Here is an 18,936-nt window from a genome sequence, read left to right on the forward strand (position 1 = left end):
AAGATTTTCCTTAACAAGGTATAGGGGATGGAACTTCCAGGCTACCTGCACGGAGTTCATTCTTTTCTTTGTCTGTGACTCAGGCAGGGATTTGGCGCTGATGGAGGAGAAGCCCAGGGACAGCCTTCACCTTCGTCCTGTAAGTTGAACATTCAACAGAGGCACAGGGTTCTCTTGGTTCGAAAGCTAACTTGTTCCGGCTGCCCCCCACCCCCCTTTGCCCTGGAGATATCAAAAGCCCTCTCTGACAAAATACCGCTCAAGTAGAAGGAGTTTATTTAAAACTTTTATTAATTCTTGAAGCAAAATAATATAGCGTGACAAGGTACAGAGTGTTGCCTGAATTCATAGCAGAAACAGATATTATGACTTTGCAAACACATGCGGTGCCAATCCTGAGATCAGAAGAGGTTTTTCTTCCATAGGAAATGGCCACTGGAAGCATTGTTTTCTCATGTCATTCTAGTGAAGCCCTTTACTTGGTTTGAGTTTACAGTTTTCTCTCTCTCTTTCTCTCTCTCTCTGTGTGTGCCAAAGTCGGACTACAATTCTGGGCTGGTGCTTTCTACTCATTTGGTTTTGGGTGTTGGCATTTCTCTGTCCTCCATCTCCCAATTCAGGGGCTACTTATTGATTCACAAGAGAAGTGTTCGGTTCTTAAGGATGCAAAGCTCAAAATAAACGTCCTATCTTTATTTGGAGATCAACATCCTTCCTCAAAGGAAGGTTCATGAGTAAATTTGTGAAGCCCAAGCAGAAGGCCTATTTTTAATAACTGCTTTGCTTTCATTTTAGGTTGTAGAAATGCCTTGATAAACACTTAGAGAAATCTGGACTCTCATTGGTTTTGAACCACAGTACTTCAGCAGTAAATACTTCTGTATACTTCCAATATCACGAAGATTCGGAAATTATGTTTACCTGACTTTTAAGGAATAAACACACAGGTGGCATGATTATTTGAACCAGGAAAGGGGTTCAAATAATCAGAGTTAAGCCCTGTGATGCCTTTGGGAGAAAACACTGACATCATAAACACAAATGACAATATTTACAATAGGAGCAATAAATGGGACATCAGTAGGCGAACACATAAAAAGTTTACACCGAGGAACACAGAAAAAGGGGTGCCTCTCACACATCCAGCCCAGGACTGGCGGATAAAGGAACAGCTGACCGAGCAATGCGGGAGAATGTTATTGCTTCAGATTTTGAGTGACGTAAGTAACACGGTCAGCTTGCTCAATTGCCACACGGCGTGAGACAGGCACGCTTTGCATCAGTTCCCATGGCACAGCCTGACACCCCCACTCCCCCTCCCCACCCAGGGCTGGGCTGGGTTAAGGGGTAAGGGGCTTAAAAAAACTCTGTTCTCTGTGGCCCCAGCTCTTTCCCCGTGCTCCTCTCAGCATGCTAACACCTCCTCGCTTTCCTTCTCCCCAACACCCAAAAAGTTGCTCTCCAATGTGGACTACCAAAGAGCACCAAGTCCTGGCAGCTGTGAGACTGGATTTAGGGTAGATAGACGCTAACCGTGCTTGGGGTGAGGTTATTCCCTAGAATAATGCGTTTTAGAGTAAATACATTTGACTTTGTCTCTGGCCTCCGGTTGCTTTGGGGGAGTGTTAATGAGGTGATATAAAATAGAGGCTGCATATCTTTTTGCCAGCCATCCAGGAGAACAGGGGTCAGCAAATTAGGGCCAATTTCCACTGGGCCTGTGCTAAATAAAGTTTCATTGGAAGGTAGCCAAATCTATTTGTTTGCATATTACCAAGGCGGCTTTAAGTTACAGTAATGACAGAGTTGGGTAGTTGCAATGGACGAAATTGTATGGCCAGCATAATGGAAAAATATCATATTTACTATTCCAGCCTTTTTTTTTTGGCATGGGCAGGCACCGGGAATTGAACCCGGGTCTCCGGCATGGCAGGCAAGAAATCTGCCACTGAGCCACCATCACACCACCCTATTCCAAGTTTTGATAGAAAACAGTTTGCCTACCCCTGTTCTAAAATGACCTGGCCTGAACACCCTTTCCACTCTTTAAAATGCTGGGTTCATATTTTAGTACTGGGGGCAAGGAAGAAGCTTTAACTTGATAGCCTGTTAGGAATGAAAAGGCCTAATTATGAGACATTTTAAACAACTGCAAGAAGGAACTGCTGACACTTTTTATGATAGTCCTCTCCCGCCCTTCTTATCTTTACTTCTCTCGCCCCTCTCTGCCTTTCCTTGGTTCACTTTGATTCCTCTCCTCATTGCTAAAGGGTCTGGAAAATCCTACCCCATTTATGGAAAAAGTCAGGATTCCCTGATGGAAATTAATAAGTAGCTTTCATTCACCTCTCCCTTTTCCCATTCTCCAGCACGGAAAAGTCAAGTTTCCAATGTGGCTTCATGGGATGGACTGCATAGTGCTCTATCAGTTTGGGTGAGGGTCCAGGGGAGTTAAAACCATTCTAAGGGAAATCTGTCAAATGTATATCCCCCAGGTGTGTTTCCCTTCATGTGTAAAGTTTGCCCTATGTGTGTAGAGGTCTACAGCAGGCATTCAGATGTATAGCGACACTCCTGCTTGATTCCTTTGCAAGTAGCATTTAAAAAAAAATCAGTCCCAAAGGATGCATTGCTTTCCTTTTTTTCCCCGCCCCTTCGAGCTGGTTTTAATGACCCAGTTGCTTTGTTTGGAAGCTGTTTATTTAGACTACAGATATGTAGATGTAACTGGATAAATAAAAAAGTGAAATAGAGATTTGAAGCAGTGGTTAAAATACAAACACGTGGGGGTCACTCCCTCCGACGGCGTACCCCCGCCCCCAGATGGAACAATGGCTCAGAAATGACACATCGAATCCTACCCCCACCCCCACCCGAAGCAGCTCTAAACCTTAAGGTCCCATGCAAGAAACTGAATTTCGGTTTGGCACCAAGCGCCCACGCTGACTCCTCTCCACTCTTCTCCTGCTGTTCCCAGCGATACCCTTACATTCACTCCTTCGCCGGCATTCAGAGCCCTGCAGAATCCATCCACCCGCCCAAGAAGACAGCACCAGAAGCTGCGGGGGGCGGGCCCCAGCACCAGGTGTGTGGTCCAGCCCAGGTGGGCCTGCTTCACCCCGCCCCCTCCCCATTTCACCTCCCCCACAACCGAGTAAACCGCAAGCTGCCACCCACACTGGCTCTGCGGGTGAAAGAAGACAAAGTTGCATCCGGGAGGCATGAGTAAAAGCGCAGAATTCACCAGGTATTCTGCCCAAGAAGTCTCGGTCTCACCTGCTCATTCCGCTAACACACCCCTCCGTGAAGTCCACAATCCCCATAAAATCCTGCGTGTGACATCCCCCTCTCTAATGGTAAATGTTTTGGAATGTCCATAGATAAGAAAATGGACGGCGTGGAGGAAAAGATCTCAGGGCTGGGGCCTTTCGTTTCACCTCCGGATATCAGAATACTCGGCCTGTTCATCCTCCCACTCGTTGCTTCCAGAAGACCCAGGGGCCCCGGCCCTGCCCCGGGCATAGCTGTGCGGGCGGCTCTTGCTACCTCGCTCGGCCTTGGGGCCCCGGCTGGTCTCCCTGCTGCCGGGCTGGGAGAGGTGGTGACCCACTTCCCCGGGGTGGGCCCTGGAGAGCTTGGCTCTGTCCGCCTGGAGCTGGCGCTCAGGAGGCGCGGTGGGGGGCCTCTGGACGGCCGAGGTGCAGAAGCTGAGAATGGAGCAGAGGCTTCCCCAGCTCTGCTCGCACTGAGCCTGCACGCTGTGAGTGATGGCCTCCTTCACCTCCTCCCCACAGGTCAGCAGTAGGTTCACCAGGTCCACATAGGGCCTAGAGATGGACAGCAGAGAGGGAGAGAGAGGTGCTGAGGATAGCACGAACCCCGGAAACTGGGGCCGCAGAGAACAGTTTCGGCACCCAGAAAGGGAGACGTACAGCTGCTTGTTGGCTTGGGGTTGGTTTGGTGGAAAGATTTCTGGAATTTGCTCAAGCCCTTACCCAAGTGCTCTGGAATATCGACCTCCACTAGTGTTTAATGAGTGGCTGGCACGTACCAGGCCGCTTGCCAGGCTTTGGAGTGAGAGGCACAAGAAGGCTTCCACTGTCTAAGGAACCGTAGAACGAGTACCCGCCATGAGAAAGGACCAGAAACAATTCAGAGGGCTGCAAGATAAAGGTTAGGGCTGGGGCACTATAACCAAGAACCTGTGGGGAAGGGGGAGAACTGGGGGTGAGGATTCCAGGTAGGGCAGCTGTGGATAATGTAGGAGGGCCAGAGGGTGCTGGCACGCTTCTGGAATGCCAGGTTGGTGGGTGCCAGCTGGGATGAAGACCAGCGGACCTAGGTAAAAGCGGAGGGCCTAAAATCTCACACCGGGGAGTCTTCTCTGGGAGGCAGGGAGGTGCGATGGGAGATTTAGGGCTCAGGCAGGGATCCCTGAATGGCTTCCACAACCCCCACCTTGCTCTCTTGCCCGTGGCCTTAGTGTCCCCAACTTGCTTTGCATGATGCTCCCCTCTCCCAGGAAAGCGAGGGTCCCAAGATACCCGCCCCCCCAACCAATGCCTGTGTTTGCCACCGTTTCAGGCCAATGGGGAAATCACAGTTCCTGATGAAAGGCACTGGATGCATTTCATGCTACATCTGGAGGTGCCCAGAGGAGGAGGCAGAGATGGGCAGAGAGGAAGACTCCCTCTTAGGAATGCCATTTCCTATGGAGTTTTCCCTTTCTTGGTAGTAGAGGCGGAGGAGCTGGAGTAACTATCTGAATATCTTTATTCTTTCAATCTGGGCTTCCCCAAATCCTGAGGTGAGGGCTGGCGGCAACCGGCCTGTGTGTTTGGAATGAGAGCCAGCTCTCCATGAAAGGACCGCTCAGTTCTGGAGGGAGGGTGAGCTGCTTGGGCCTTAGGTTGTTCTTAAGCAAAACCGCCTGAGGAGGAATGACTATATCAAGCAGGGTGGGGGCTGTGTGGGAAAAAGGGGGGTCAGTGGTGAGCCTGTTTTTTTTCTTTTTTTTCATGGGCAGGCACCGGGAATCGAACCTGGGTCTCCGGCATGGCAGGCGAGAACTCTGCCACTGAGCCACCATCGCACCGCCCTGCTTTTTATATTTATGGGCCCATCTGGGTAAGGGCTGTCCCCAGCATTGGGCTTGGATGATCCACTCCCTGAGCTTTTCTTCCTCCTTGCTGGACTTTTAAAATCCCCAGGGAGGGTATGGAATGCTTCACGTGGCCAACCAACATTCTTACACAGCCCTCACCCAGCAAAGTTTCTGGATATATCAGATAGTGAGCATCGCCCTCCAGACCATCCTCTTGGGCAGGGGATATCACTCCCAGGGAAGGGCAAAACTCTTATCCTCCGTGAGCCTGGATCTTTCTTCTTTGCAAGCTAGCAGTTGTTCCCATGCAGAGAGAGTGTTTTTTTTTTTTTTTATTTTGTTTTATTTTAAGGACTTGTAAAGGCATTTATTGCCATTTTTATTAACTTAGTCCACAGGCTGCAGTTGGGTAAAACGATCCTCGTTCTGCAGAGACGTAAAAATTGAGAGGAGAGGAGGTGGCTTTCGGTGGGGCTAGCCTGGAAGGACTGGGGCTGGGCTGAGAGCAGAGAGGAAGAATGTTCTGGCCGATAAGAGATCGAGCTGCCTTTTAAGGCTTCCTGGATGGGTCTGGAATCAGTTTGCATCTCTTGTGCGTGAGCTGGTCCAGCTCTCTAAGGCAGGCCCTAACAATGGCAAGTAATGTGTTAGCATCGGGCCAGCAGGGGCTGCCCTGAAGAGGTCCTGATGTCAAGGACCAAGGGCAATGCTCAATGCATGTTTTGTGTCTTTCCATTTTTTGCAAACTAGCCACTGTCCCAGCGAGCTCAAGTCCCCTGAAGGTGTCTGCTAAAGCAACAACAGGATTTAACGCCTTGATTGTACATCCCTCCCCTCCAGGTCTTAGATGAGCAAATTTAGGGACTGAGTCTCTGTCTTTCTGGAAGACCACACAATGCTCTTTTTCAAGTTTCTTTCCCCAAAGTGCGGAGAGGACTGTCTTGGGAATCTGTGGCCTGCCTGTTGGCCTCCTTTGCCAGGGCCTTACTGCCTGCCAAGAGAGCTCTCAGAGCCCCAAGGCGGACCCGAGAAGGCTGGGCCGGCTCACGCTCCTCTTTGCCCGAGGAGAGAGCTGTATAGGAGGGGTGTATGCAACCAACCCAGTTAATCTGAGCAGTGTTCCAAGCTGGCGTGGTGCCCACTCAGGCTGCAAGCTCAGCCCGTGTCTAATGACAAAGCCCAGCTCTCTCAACTGGGTGTCAGCAAGGCTAACGAATTGGAAAAAAAAAACCACCAAAAACTTGGAGGAGGACGTGGCGGAAAGTTCCAAATGAGCAATGAGTTGCCAGCCACCAGTGACACAGTGTGTGTGTGAGTGTGTCTTGGCCAAGCAGGCTGGACGCAGCAAGGGTGAGGCAGAGGATTTGGAGAAAGTGGGGCTGGATGGGTGTGGGGAGTGGAGGGGAATGGAGAGTTTGGAAAGAGCCACCTCAAACTGTGTGTGTTTTCAACTGAACTGTGCCCGCGCTTGGGTTGAGGAATGGGGATGGTGTGGAATCTGGGGGATGCGATCTCCTCTCCAAAGTGAAAAGCAATTCCAGTTCTTATTTTCTTGTTCGTGACCGATGTCACACATTTTTAAATGGACTTCATGCTATTTGGGAACTGACAGAATTCTTTGTGCCAAAATCAGTTAAGATAGCTAAAAAAATGAAACAAAACAAGAACCAGGGCAATTCAGCTTGAAGGTCAAGTTGATGCCCTGCCTAGTCACAGCTTTAGAAGGGACTGTAATAGGGGATTTTGGGGGTAGGGAGCTGGAGTCAGGTGAGACCCCTCTGCCTGGAAGTGCTGGCTTAGCCGAAGGCAAGGGGACTTCCATGCAGCCACAAAGAATGCTCTTAAAAAGAGGCCCACGCTTCTTATGGGGTGGGCTATCTCCTTGGGGACAAGGGCTATCCACTCACTCCAAATGACATGAGGAGCCCTTTGTGAGTAGGGGACTGATGCTCCCCAGGCCATATCCACGGAGAAGATGCCAGAAAACCACAGTGCTTTTCTCCTTCTATGATCTATAGTGATGGAGAAACTGCAAAACCTCCCATTATTTCCAAAGACTTTTCTCCAGAAAAACAAAATCTTCTCGTACTGCAGGAATGTATTATAAAAGTAATGTATTATAGACTTATCAACTAGCACCCCATCATCCATTCTTTAGCCCCACAGACTACTTTTAGTGGATGATAAGAGCTTGAAGATGCCTATACTTCATGGAATTTCTCAAACATGGGGCGTTTGCCTCTTGTTTTATGGATAGATTTGGTTAGAATAATCCTGTTCCTAGTGGCACCTCGAAGGAAGGGGATTTCACAGTGCTTTCCTTGCATAATGGGAATATGCTTGAGTAAAGAAAAAGAAATGCTGCATTTAGGGACCAGTGGGGCATCAGCTTGCCTGATGGGGAGGGGACAGGTCAGGGGCAAGGAGCTTCAGTTGCTTGTATCACCAGCTCCCAAGGTGAAAGGTAGGAATGAAATCTCAGAGACTTAGTTTCCCCATCTGTTAGACGGGAACAGTCGTTTCCATTCTGTAGCATCACTGGGAAGGATAAATGAGACAAACCTTCTGGAGCCTCTACCCAAGGGCCTAGTACACTAAAAAAAAGTGGTAGCTCTTTTATTTGTTGTTAATGATGGCTGTTGTTAATGCTGTGGTGGCTACTGTTTCTTTACAGGCATTTGGAAGGATAAATAATATTTTTAAATATTTTAAAAGGCTTTTCTATCTCTCAGAGAAAAGACAATGCCATTAGGCTTTTGGCAAGAGCTGTCTGCAGAGCTCCACAGTCAAACGTGTCATTCTAACAATGCACCACGGGCGTTGCAAGATGCCCAGACCCTGTAGCCATGTGCAAGGTGACATGAGATGGTTGCAGTCCTCCAGTCCAAGCGGTAGCAGTGGTGGTGGGTCGCCTATTTACTGACATATCTGGGAGAAGGTCGTGGAACAAATGGAGGAGGAAGAGTTCATAAAATCGTACTGATTTGGCCCAATGACTTACCATTGAAAGTGCAAGAAAGGCATCAAGCTGGCTGTACTTTCTATGGACTGCCTAGCAGGCAGCTTTCTTTTCTGCCTGAGTGTCTGAGGAAGGAGTCATTGTAATCTTCAGGGGCTATTGACCCTGCTTTGATTATTAGGAAAACTTGTGGACCGACATGCTTTGTTGCCTTGCAAGGTTTAGAATTCTAGAGATGGGAATTTTTTTTAAGGAATGAGATGTTTAGGGTTTATCGCTGAATTGCAAGTCTCTGAATAAGTTAAGGTCACGTCTCCTCACTTTGCCATAAAAGTGTTTAACTGACACGTTAGGTTTTTGACATTTTTCTAGGAGGCATCAACGTGTTACCAAAATTGAGCTGGACCTTCTAAGGGAAGAGGACATGTGGAGGCAGGAAAAAACCTATTGCTTTCGGCTTTTGGCATCTAAGAGTGCATGTTCTGAAGCCCGTTCGCTGGGGTTCGAATCCTGGCTTTGCCTTCCCCTGGCTGTGTGACCTTCACCTCCAGAGTGTCAGTTTACTTGTCTGTAAAATGGGAGATGATGCTGGTACCTTCCTCAGAAGGGCTCTTGTCAGTATCAAGTGAAAATTTCACATAAAGCCCTTGGCACAGTGCCTGGCACTTGGCAAATACTCGGCAAATGTCATTAGCTCTCTGCTGTCTATAAGGATATCTACAGGGCTGCTTGGAATTCTCAGAGAACTGTTGTGTTCTTAACTGGGGGAAAGAGGAAGGGAATTGCTGATCCTACGCATTTCGTGCTCGGTACAAAATTTCCTGCCAGTACTGCTTATGAGTCTCAAACTGCTTTTCCTGAAATTCAGCAAGAAAGGGGAGCCCCAGAGGAGTCAGGGCAGCTTCCCGAGATACACCTCTCCCACTAGAACTCTCCTGCAGCCCTCGGTGGCCTCCCGGGGCGGGGGCAGTACTCACTCGTGCTGCAGTAAGTCCTTGAAGCGAATCATCTCCACCATCACCTGCGTGTTTTCCTGGGCGGCGGAGCACAGGTCGTGTTTGAGGTAGCATTCCCGCTGTAGCTGCAGCACCATCTCCTTGATGGCCGGGCACTTGCGGCTTATGCAGCCGAATCGGTGTCGCAGGGCGTGAGCCTTACACTTCAGGGTGTCCTTGATGAACGACTTGCCCTGAGAGCCGAGAGGACAGAGCAGGGAGACGGGGGCGGAAGACCGGAGGTCTTGTTACGTCCTTGGACAGTTACCCTTCTTGGGCGGATCTAGGATTTTTCTGACAACTGGGCCCTCTTCCAGGTGACGGGCCAGGACCACACCAAGGAGGTATGTCCAGAGGGACACGGCCCTGTGGCGTCTGGCCAAAAAGGGTGTTCCTCCTGGAGGCTGGCAAATCTGCCTCCTTCCTCCCCAGCTGCTCTGTTAGGTTCCTTCGTCCTGGCATGTCCCTGGCTGTCTACTCTCAAGACGGCTCGGGCTGGGCTGTTTGGGGCAACGTTTCTGGAATACCAGGGGCACTGGGCCAGACATAAATCCATATGGTACCTTCTTGGTTCCTGGCATTAGTCTGTCCCAAGTAGAAGATGCCCGGTCGTCCAAATTCCACCCCTTTCCTCCCCCCCTCTACTCCCCCCGTCATGTCAAGGTTGGTCTCCCCCTCCCCCCCCAGTGCCCCACCCCCACCCCCACGGCCCCCACATCCTCCTGGTCGTTAGAGGAGGAGCATTCTTTTCCTTTTTGAAAACGATTCTACTCCTTGAAACTGCTAGGATTATTGCCTCTAAAAGGCTCGCCTGGCACCCTTTCTGGCAGCGTCTGGCGTCTGGACTGCCCGACTCGCAGCCCCTTCCCTGTGCTCCTTGCCTCCGAGGGGCTACACTGGCTAGGCACATATCTGGCCCGCAGTGCTCTTCTCTGGCAACCCCGCTAGATTGTTCTCATCCTAGAAAGGAGACAGCTTTTGGGGATGTGGAGGGGAATTCGGGGCCAAGAGCTCCCTTATCAGGCTCCCAGGGCAGAGAGACAATGTGGAGATCTATTCCGGGAGCCCTGCTCCTCCCTTGCTACAGAAACGAGCTGGTTCTAAGAGAGCCCGCCCCTCAGCTACAGACAGGCTCGGAAGTCAGTGAGTTGAGAAAGTACATGGGTTTAGGTTGGAGGTGGGAGGCCGTCGCGCACATTTATTGTGGCTCTCTCTTTAGAAGCAATCTGAATGTCCACAGATAAGTGTGTGATCAGAGAAAAACCATGGGGCCCACCCACCTCCCTAGAACCCCCTTTTCCTCAGATTTTTCAAGGGGAGCCAAACAGGAGGAAGAGCAGAGTGCGCCCATTTATTAAGTCGTTATGTGCTGAGAATCAACTTGAAAAGGATGTCTCTAACTTGACTACATGTTCCTGTTGGGCGAGAGATAAGGAAGATTAATTTGTGTGTAGACTGCCGCAGTGTGTTCTTGGTATTCTTCCCGACATCCTGTGGGATTGCCCTTAAATACACATCTTTCCTCCGGATTTCCTATTACGTTTCCTAATTCCAGTTTATACAGAAGGGATGCTTTATTAGGGTAACAGAGCCCCCAGGAACGCCAAGGAGTTCAAACGTTCTACCTCTTTCCTTCCCCAGTTTCTGTTTCCCCTCCTGCCATCCCACATCCTCTGCCTTGTAGGCTGCCAGTCCTGTGATGTCCCTTTCTGGTTCCCGGGCTGTGCTTTGTCATGCTCTCTACAGGATGTCAGTAGGTGGTGGCTGAGGATTTGTGTAAATCGCACCTAAACTCTTGGCCTCATCCAAATGTTGTCACCCATCCTCAATGAAACGGGAATTGACAGGATATAACAACAGGGCGCTGCAACAGTCCTAGAAGGGCTGGGAGAAAACGAAGGTGTGTCCACTGCCCCAGGCCATCTAAGGATGTGTTTGCATTGTCAGCCCTGGAGCCATGAACATTACTTGTTCAGTCCCTGCCATGCCCCAAGCAGCCACTCCGCTTTACTCTTGGGATGCTGGGACAACTGAAGTGGGTCAGGCCCTGGTTATATTTATTATCTAGAGCAAAAGAAAAGTGCAAAAGAGCAAAAGGGACTCATTCAGGATTTTGAATTTCCAGGTTGGGCGAGGAGGGTCTGCTCCTTAGCAGCACCTGGGTTAGCCAGGTTGTCTGTCTACACGAGCACTAAGAGATGATGGATTTTGAGGAATTTGATGTGACACTTACTACTCTTTCCTACAAGGTGAAAACAGTTTTTGGAATCAGTTGGAGTCCTCTCCACTTCCCCCACCTATTGCTTCTAATGTGATGAGCCCTGGGGACTGGGTGTTGTCTCATCTGCTTAATTCCCCCAGTTAATTGTTCACCTGCTTTCCATTACACTCTGCTTGTGTAGGCACAGCTCAAGAGTGTAGGAGTTAGCCTAATGGCAGCGCCAGAGGGCAGGATGTGAGTGCAGTGGGGACAAGCTGGCATCCCACTGTACACCTACAAAGTCTTTTGCCAGTGCTGAAACACACCACAAAGCACAGCTGAGGACATCGGTTAATAAATCTTTTCAATGTACGTTTCAGTCATGCTATGCCAACTCAAAACAGTCTTCATGCTATCTTAGGGCTCTTACCTGGGCATCGAATTTTCCAGCGTTATGTAGAAAAGTCATGCATATTCCATGCAAGCCTCGAATTTCACAAGAGTTGTTCTCAAAACACTCAAACACGCCACATCCCACGTCGCCAGCGTTGACCAAACAGTGCTGGATTTCCGCTAAAATGAGAATTGCGTTAAATATATATTTGTATCTCAGCTCTAGTGGGGAATGCAAAGAGACAGAAATAAAGGTTAGTAATGACCTCCAGGATTAAAAACTCTGAGGAAGCAAAATGCCATCCTTTAATCTCACGATGAGATATCAGTAACATGAAAAACATCAATATCTCTAAAACTTAGCCAGGCTGGCATTAACAAAAATCAGAATCAGAAGTCATGTCTGAGCACTCCGTTTTCCATCCTACCCATTTCCTTAAAGTATTTGTAGGAATATTTAGTGTAAGAGCAGAAGGTAGCTCCGTTTTCAAACCCACAAGGCAAAAAGAAGACTTTCAACTATCAGCTCTCTCTTCATCAATGAAATACCCTTCTCTATTTGGATCGGTAGAAGCTGCTGCTATTAAATCACAGCCATTTCCTTCCTGACCCCAAACGAGAGCGTCCAAAAGGCAGTTTCAATTCAGCTTTATGATTCAACACCTAAAAATCAAAACAAAATTCCTACTGAGGCAGTGCCTCCAGAACAACCGCATAAAAAATACCACGCTAGCGAAGCTGCGGTTTGCCAGCAGACTCAGTAAGCGAGTCAGATGGGGGGCTAGCCTGCAGATACGCAACCATCCACAGTTACAGGCTCCTTCTAATTAGAGATCCGGTGTGAGATGTCACTTAATTCCCCCAGAAGCCCCGCGGCCCTCCGAGAATGTGGCCCTAATTCCTCTCTCAGAAAGGACAGATCCAGGGTGCGTAAAACTGTCAGGCCGCCATGTGCAAATGCTTCTTCCTTCCCTCCCCCCTACCTAATTTCCTGATTTAAACCAACCACAAAATTACATCAGAAAAGTGTATTTTGGAAGATGGGCGGGGTCGGAGGAGATAATCCGTATTCAGATTAAATCGAGAGAAAGAATGAGGGGTGCGTATTTGGTTGCGGGTCACCAAGTACCGAGAATCACGTTCAGTTCCCTGGGAAAGGTTTAGAGAGGGGGAAGGGAGAGCGAGCGAACTAGGGCTGCGGGGAGGCGCCGGCCTGGGGGTGGTGGCAACGGCATGGGGGTTGGGGTAGGGGAGGCTCCGGGATGATTCCACGCGGCCGGGCAGGACCGCGCACCGCGGCGATTCACTCACTTGGGGCGCCCCTAATGGGCACTCGTGCGTTCCTGCTCGTGCGGGGAGCGTACACACGAGTTTGCGCGGCCCCCCAGAATAAAAGGGGAGGGGTGGGGGTGCAGAGCAAAGGAGCGGCTGGCAGATTTTTTTTTCTCTCTCTCTCCCTGGAGCTGGGAAAAGGTCCAGCCCCGTGCCCTGCACGCTTTGCTGTGCTCGGCAGCTTGCTGGTAAGCTGAGAGCCCGTCAAGGAGCGGCGGTGCACGATACGGGCCATGTCACCATTTCTTCTCTTGCTGACCTACCCAGGAGCCGGGGGCGACCAAACGCCGCGGGAGCTAGGCTTTGCGTCCACCCCCCTCCCCATTTCCAAAAGCAATACCCCCCGGGGCAAATTTCGCAGTGCCGCTTTGTCTCTCCGACAAAGTTCTCGGATGTCTGGCATCTTTTGAGGAGGGGGAGAAGCGGTCCTGCCGAGGCCAGCCGGCTGGGAAGAGAAGTTCTCTGGGCTCAGACACAGCCCGACCCCGAGACCCTCCCTCCCTCCTGCGGGCCAGCCAGGATGGATCGGCGCGCTTTGCACCCGATCCCGGATTCGGGGGAAGGGCGCTGCTGCCTCATTTCCCCTCGACCCCGGCGAGGACAGCAACAAGTCCTGCCCCAGCCATTTCATCACCCTCCCAAGCGCGTGCGGATTCCCGGCGCGGACCTCGCCTGGCTTCGCGCTTCCCTTTGCGCGTCCAGCGCCGCCCCAAGAGTTCGCGCAGCCCTGGGTGGGCGCCCGGCTCAGGGCGAAGCTTTCAGGGCGCGCTGCGTGGGCGCACGGTGTTCTCTCCTCTCGCAGCAGCTCCCGGCCGCGGGGCGCTTACCTGTGTCCTGCAGAGACAGACGGCCTTTCTGCTGGGCGCTCCTGTCTTGGGGACCCTCGGGCGGGTTGGTGGCGTCGGTCCCCTGCGCCGGGTCGAAAGTGGACAACACCAACGCCAGGGTCACGAACTGGCCCAGCCGCTCGGCACACATGGTTCTCGGTATAAACCTCCGGCCGGGAGACCTGGATTCTTTGTGCGCCCCTCCTCCTCCTCCTCCTCCTCCTCCTTCGCCGCTTCCCCTCCTCCTCCCACTCTTCCTCCTTGCTTGCTTTTTCCCTCCTCCTCGCGGCCGCAGCTCGGATAGAGGTTACCCAGCGCCCTCCCGTAGCTCCCCGGAGAGCATGTGACCGGGCCGTTAGCAGCGCCGCGAGTGCCCGGCAATGGCAGGGATGGTGCCTCAAATATCCCTGGAAGCTCTGGTGTCACTTGAATGAAGGAGTCGAGCAGGTGTTGTCCCGGCGGCTGGACCAATCCGAGACCCCGGCCCATTTGACAACACCGCCGGGAGGCGGGGCCTGCGTCCAACTACTATAGGAGGAAGCCGGGCGCCGCTGGGAGCGCCCGACAAAGTTACCGACCTGGCGGGGGCCACGCGTCTGCGTGAATGTGTGTGAGTGCGCGTGAGCGCGGTCCGAGATGCGTGCGCGGGTGCGGGAGTTCCAGGGCATGGGCTTTTTTTTTTTGAAGCGAATTCCCGCTCCAGTTGCAGCTAAAGAAGGGCGAGAGGAGCCGGTCTGCTCTGGGACAGCGTCCTCCCGGACCCCTGGCTCGCAACACTCCCGCACCAGGCTGGAAAAGTTTCCTCTTTCCGCCCTTCGGAATTCACAGAGATTCCCAGCCCCCAAGCCTTGACAGACTCAAGGAGCTTCCTGGGCACTGTGATGCTCGGGGCAAACTGAGCACAAACGGGAATTCCTGGTGGTGTGACGCTTTGCATTAAAACAAAAAAGCCGTTGAAGATAGGAGCAGAAGTACTAGGTATAGAACTTGGCCTGACCAGCTGGCCCATCTTTCCCCTTTGTTTTTGCACCGCTTTGTGCTCAGTTTCTCAGTGGGGCCGTGCAACATAGGGTGCCAGTTTTACGCCCCCTCTCCCCAAATCCAGACGGATTCCTGGCTGGGTTGCAGAGCTCCAGGTGACAGTCCGGACTTGCATCATTTCCAGGCGGGTAGTAAGGAAGCTCGGGCAGCTCTGAGTCAGCCGGCCGCGGAGCATCGCGTGCCCCGAGGGCCGGAACTTGAAAGGCAACTTTACGCGTCTCCAAACACACTCTTCCATTTTCCCAAAGCGCTACTCGCCACCCGGTTCTAGGTCCCCTTTATTCGCCAGTTATCGGGTGCAAATGGTTAAACAAACATACAAACAAAACCCCAAACCTCTGAAATTCTCTCCATCTCTTCTTTTCTCGCTTGGTTAGAGCCCCCTCCCCAAACCCGGCTGGGGCTGCATTGCTCCCGGCTGCTTTCTCCCTGGGCCGCGCAAGCTTGGAGAAAGTTGGGCGCCGCTCGGAGCGCCTCTTCCCCTGCTGTGTGTGTACGTGTGCACGCTCACGTCTCCCCGGCGCGGGGGCCAGGGCCGGGGCCGGGAACTGCTCCGGGCATCTTCAGCCTGACGGCGCAGCTCGGGGTCTTGTAAGGGCTGGGGGAGGGAGCGAACGCGAGCGCCGGGACCCTGCGCCCCCTGGGCACGCAACCGGAGTTGGCGCGCCCTCGCCCATCCCCCGCTACCCCACCCTCCTCCTAGGGAACAGGTGAGCCGGGGTACCAGCTCCCACCCCCCAGCCCTGCCCCGCTCCCCGCCCGCGCCCTCTGCGGTAATGTGCCAGGGAGGTTTCATCACCCACTGCCGGCGGCAATGCGGCCCCAGGTCTCCGCGGCGGGGCGCACTGGCCGCCTCTTTAGCGCCATGTGACAGAGCTGGGGGAGGGGTCGCGGAGACGCGCCGCGCAGGTCATCCTCCGGCCGCAGATCGGCTTCCTCTCCGGTTCTCGTCTGCTCTGGGGCTTGGGGAAGGGGGGCCGGGGGGCCGCGATGGCCGCAGCTGTCCGGAGCTTCGAGCGGCCCTGAGGTGGGAGGAGGGAGAAGAAGGGGTGGAAGGCGCCCTTGGAGTGGGCTCTTCCTGAGGTTCGAACGCCCACCTCCCCGCCCGACTTTCAGAGCCCCAATAAATGGTAACTTTGAAGGTCCGAGTCTGCAGCGGCGGGGAGAAACTGACTACTCACGCCTGAGATTCCAGCAGCAATTACTTCCCGCAGCCTCAGATCTTTTGTGGAAGGTGGGGGTACAAGTACATTAAAATAGGTGGTTCGGCATTTCCCACCCCGCTTTGTTTGCAGAGTTAACTTGGCTATCTTTATAAGTTCATGAAAAACCACCTCCTGTATATTCTTAAGGAAATAAAAAAAAAAAAAAAGAAAGAAAGAAAGAAAAGAGAGAAAGAAAGAAAGCTGCAGCAGCCTGTCCTTTCACTTAAGCCCCTGAGTTTCCTGGGGCCAAAGGCCATTTGGTCCCCCTCTTGCTTGTAGGTATAGCTGGGTAGACTTTCTTTTCATGTAGCCTCTTTTGTAGAGGAGAAATCTAGCAGTTCTGGAATTAAAAAGGCATTTGGGCACCTTTGAGCAGTAAAAATAGGAGAGATGCAGGGGGAGGGAGCACACCCACCTTTGCCAGATGCAGATACACTGCGTCTGCTGGCCAACGAGAGGTCACCAGGCAGGTAGAGGAACTGACCAGTGGGTCCCCTGGGCTCCTGCCTCCCCACTGCTTTCAGCTAGGCACTGCCTTTTGCCACCCTGAGGCCTTGGGACTGTCCTCAGTGGACCTATGGGACATTACTGCTGTTTTTTAATAGAATGTAATTTAAAAATTCATCTTGAGGCTTATTTGCTCCAGAATTTCAGAGGACATTCTTGGCTCCACCTGAGCCAACTGCCCCATTAGAACTAAAAGAAGACTCTGTGGCTGGAATTTGAGGTGTTGCAAGCACAGGTACCAGGTTCTAAAAAATTTTATTTCTAGACCACTTAGCCAGGGCCAGCACATCCAGGGGGAAAGCCCTTCCCAGTCACTCCACCAGGGCTGTGAAAATGCTGCAGAATGAGTAGGCAGTTTGCATGGGGCACTAGGTCTAGGCCACAGGCCTGGGGTGGGGGTGGGGAGGGAGGATGGGGGCTCAGCGGGGTGCCCTTGGATCCCCATCCTGATTTCTTCAGCTCTGTAACTCAGGCCTGGCTTGGCAGACTGTGACCGTGGGGGTGGGGTGGGGTGGGGTGGGGAGGAGATAGCAGGTATAGAAAGGATTATTATAAAGTTAGCATGAATTGAGAACTGACACCGGGCCGCACACTGGGTTGGGAGCTTTGGTGTCCCTCCAGACCCGAGCCCGCTCTAGATAGGAATTGAGATTTTATACAGTCGCCTTCTGGGAGGAGCAGGGACAGATTAGCCATTGCCCTGAAGCTGAGCACTCCTTTGAAGTTTTCCAGGCAGAGGATGAGGCAGCCCTGCTTCCTAACATCAGGGGCTGCTGTGGTGGATGCCTGGAGCCCGTGATTTCCTCTCTAAACTTCCCTTGCCAGTTAAATGCAGTAAACATTTAATGAATAGGTTTCTCGAAGCAGGTATTTGGGTTTAGCCTTTGAACGATTGATGTGGGTGGGGGAAGAGTGACAAAAACGGGTAGGGAGAAGAGAAAGGGTGCCATAAGGGAAGGACTGGCAAGGGCAAGTGCATGGAGGGACACACGGTGGGATATGTAGCAGGAAGAGAGTTGCCCATTTTGGTGTTAAAGTGGAAGATGAAGCTGGAAGAGGGCATCTGGACACGGGTGACCAGGCTGAGGCCATTGGAGAGAATGTGTGCTTACCATGGAAAAATCTTGCTCTCTCATCCTGATGGTATTTTGGATGCTGTTACTCTAGATTCTCTTCTGGAATTAGGCATCCAGTGCTGATATTGTGTGTGTGTGTGTGGGGGGGGCATAAAAATGAGAAGAATGAGAAGTAATGAGTTGGAATCTTGATGTAGGCTGCGGTGCCCAGCAGGACAAGTGTTCTTGCTCAGGTGTGTGCAACTGGGGCCTTAGAAGATGGGAACGGTTCTTGGGTGAGGAGGCAATGAAAGCGTTGTCTGGTCCTAAGCCTGAGCAGAGAACATGGCTTACCGGGAAGAGCTCCGCCCACCACAGGCTCTGCCCCCTTGGGGCTGCCTGTCTGCGCTGATGGCACCACCTTATGGCCAGAGTGGGAACTCCCTGTCCAAACAGTGAATGCTTTTCTCTCTCTGTCTGACCCTAGGACCTGGGGCATCTCTATTTCCTTATCTTTTTCGTAGCAAATCAATCAATGCCACTTTAGGCAGTGTTACGTCAATGGCACGTTTGAATCTCCTCATCAAGACAAGCTTTTTTGCTTTCTTCTTTCTCCCCCATCCTTCACTTATCTTGGTGGAACAACTCTTCTTATCACCGCCCCACTCCCAAAGTCAAAGTGAGACTACACAGGTAAAATAAAGAATTACGGCTAATTGGTCTCAAAAATTCTTGGAAACAGAATTCTCTTTGTAAAAAGTGTTGTCTTTCTCTGATCTTATTTCATCAAACCAGTAGTTTGCCAGAGTTCAGGATAAAGGAGAATATGCCTTCAATATTTGGGTTTCTTGGCTAGTGCTACAACAAAATTGTCATCTACCAATTTCCAACGTAAAAGTACGGTGTTTCAACAACATTATGAGTTAATTAGGTTTTTATGAGCTGGCCTGGAAACTGGACCATCATTTATAACACTAATTTTGGAGGAAAATATATTCTGAGTTCCCTAAACAACCAACTCCCAAAGTTTTGGAACAGAGAACTTTTATGAATTGGGTCTTTCCTCTATGTCATAGATCAATAATCAAACCGTATTCATGGATTGAATGGAAGCACAAAAGAGTAAAACAATTTTTTTTAACTACACGATAATAGGAACACTGTCTCCCTAACAATAAATCCATTTACTGGAAAGAATATAAAGCAGTAAACATTGGGTGTTGATTGTGGTCCGAGTTTTGTTAGTGCCTTGCTCTGAAACCTGAATAATCTCCCAGAATCGTCTCTCTGTTTTCTTTGGACCATAATTTTTGCTTTC

General features: G+C 51.3%; 1 protein-coding gene across 1 annotated transcript; it reads right to left on the reverse strand.

Annotated features, from left to right (window-relative positions):
* Positions 1-273: 273 nt before the first annotated feature.
* STC2 (stanniocalcin 2) lies at positions 274-14,269 on the reverse strand. The gene is made up of 4 exons (XM_077137669.1): positions 13,811-14,269; positions 11,689-11,831; positions 9,041-9,252; positions 274-3,827 (listed from the first exon to the last, which is right to left on the reverse strand). The coding sequence occupies exons 1-4, from the start codon at positions 13,959-13,961 to the stop codon at positions 3,434-3,436; spliced, it is 900 nt and encodes a 299-aa protein (XP_076993784.1). The 5' UTR covers positions 13,962-14,269; the 3' UTR covers positions 274-3,433.
* Between the last annotated feature and the right edge of the window lie 4,667 nt (positions 14,270-18,936).

The sequence above is a fragment of the Tamandua tetradactyla genome, chromosome 20 (genome assembly GCF_023851605.1).
Source record: "Tamandua tetradactyla isolate mTamTet1 chromosome 20, mTamTet1.pri, whole genome shotgun sequence".
In the NCBI taxonomy this organism is placed as follows: domain Eukaryota; kingdom Metazoa; phylum Chordata; class Mammalia; order Pilosa; family Myrmecophagidae; genus Tamandua; species Tamandua tetradactyla.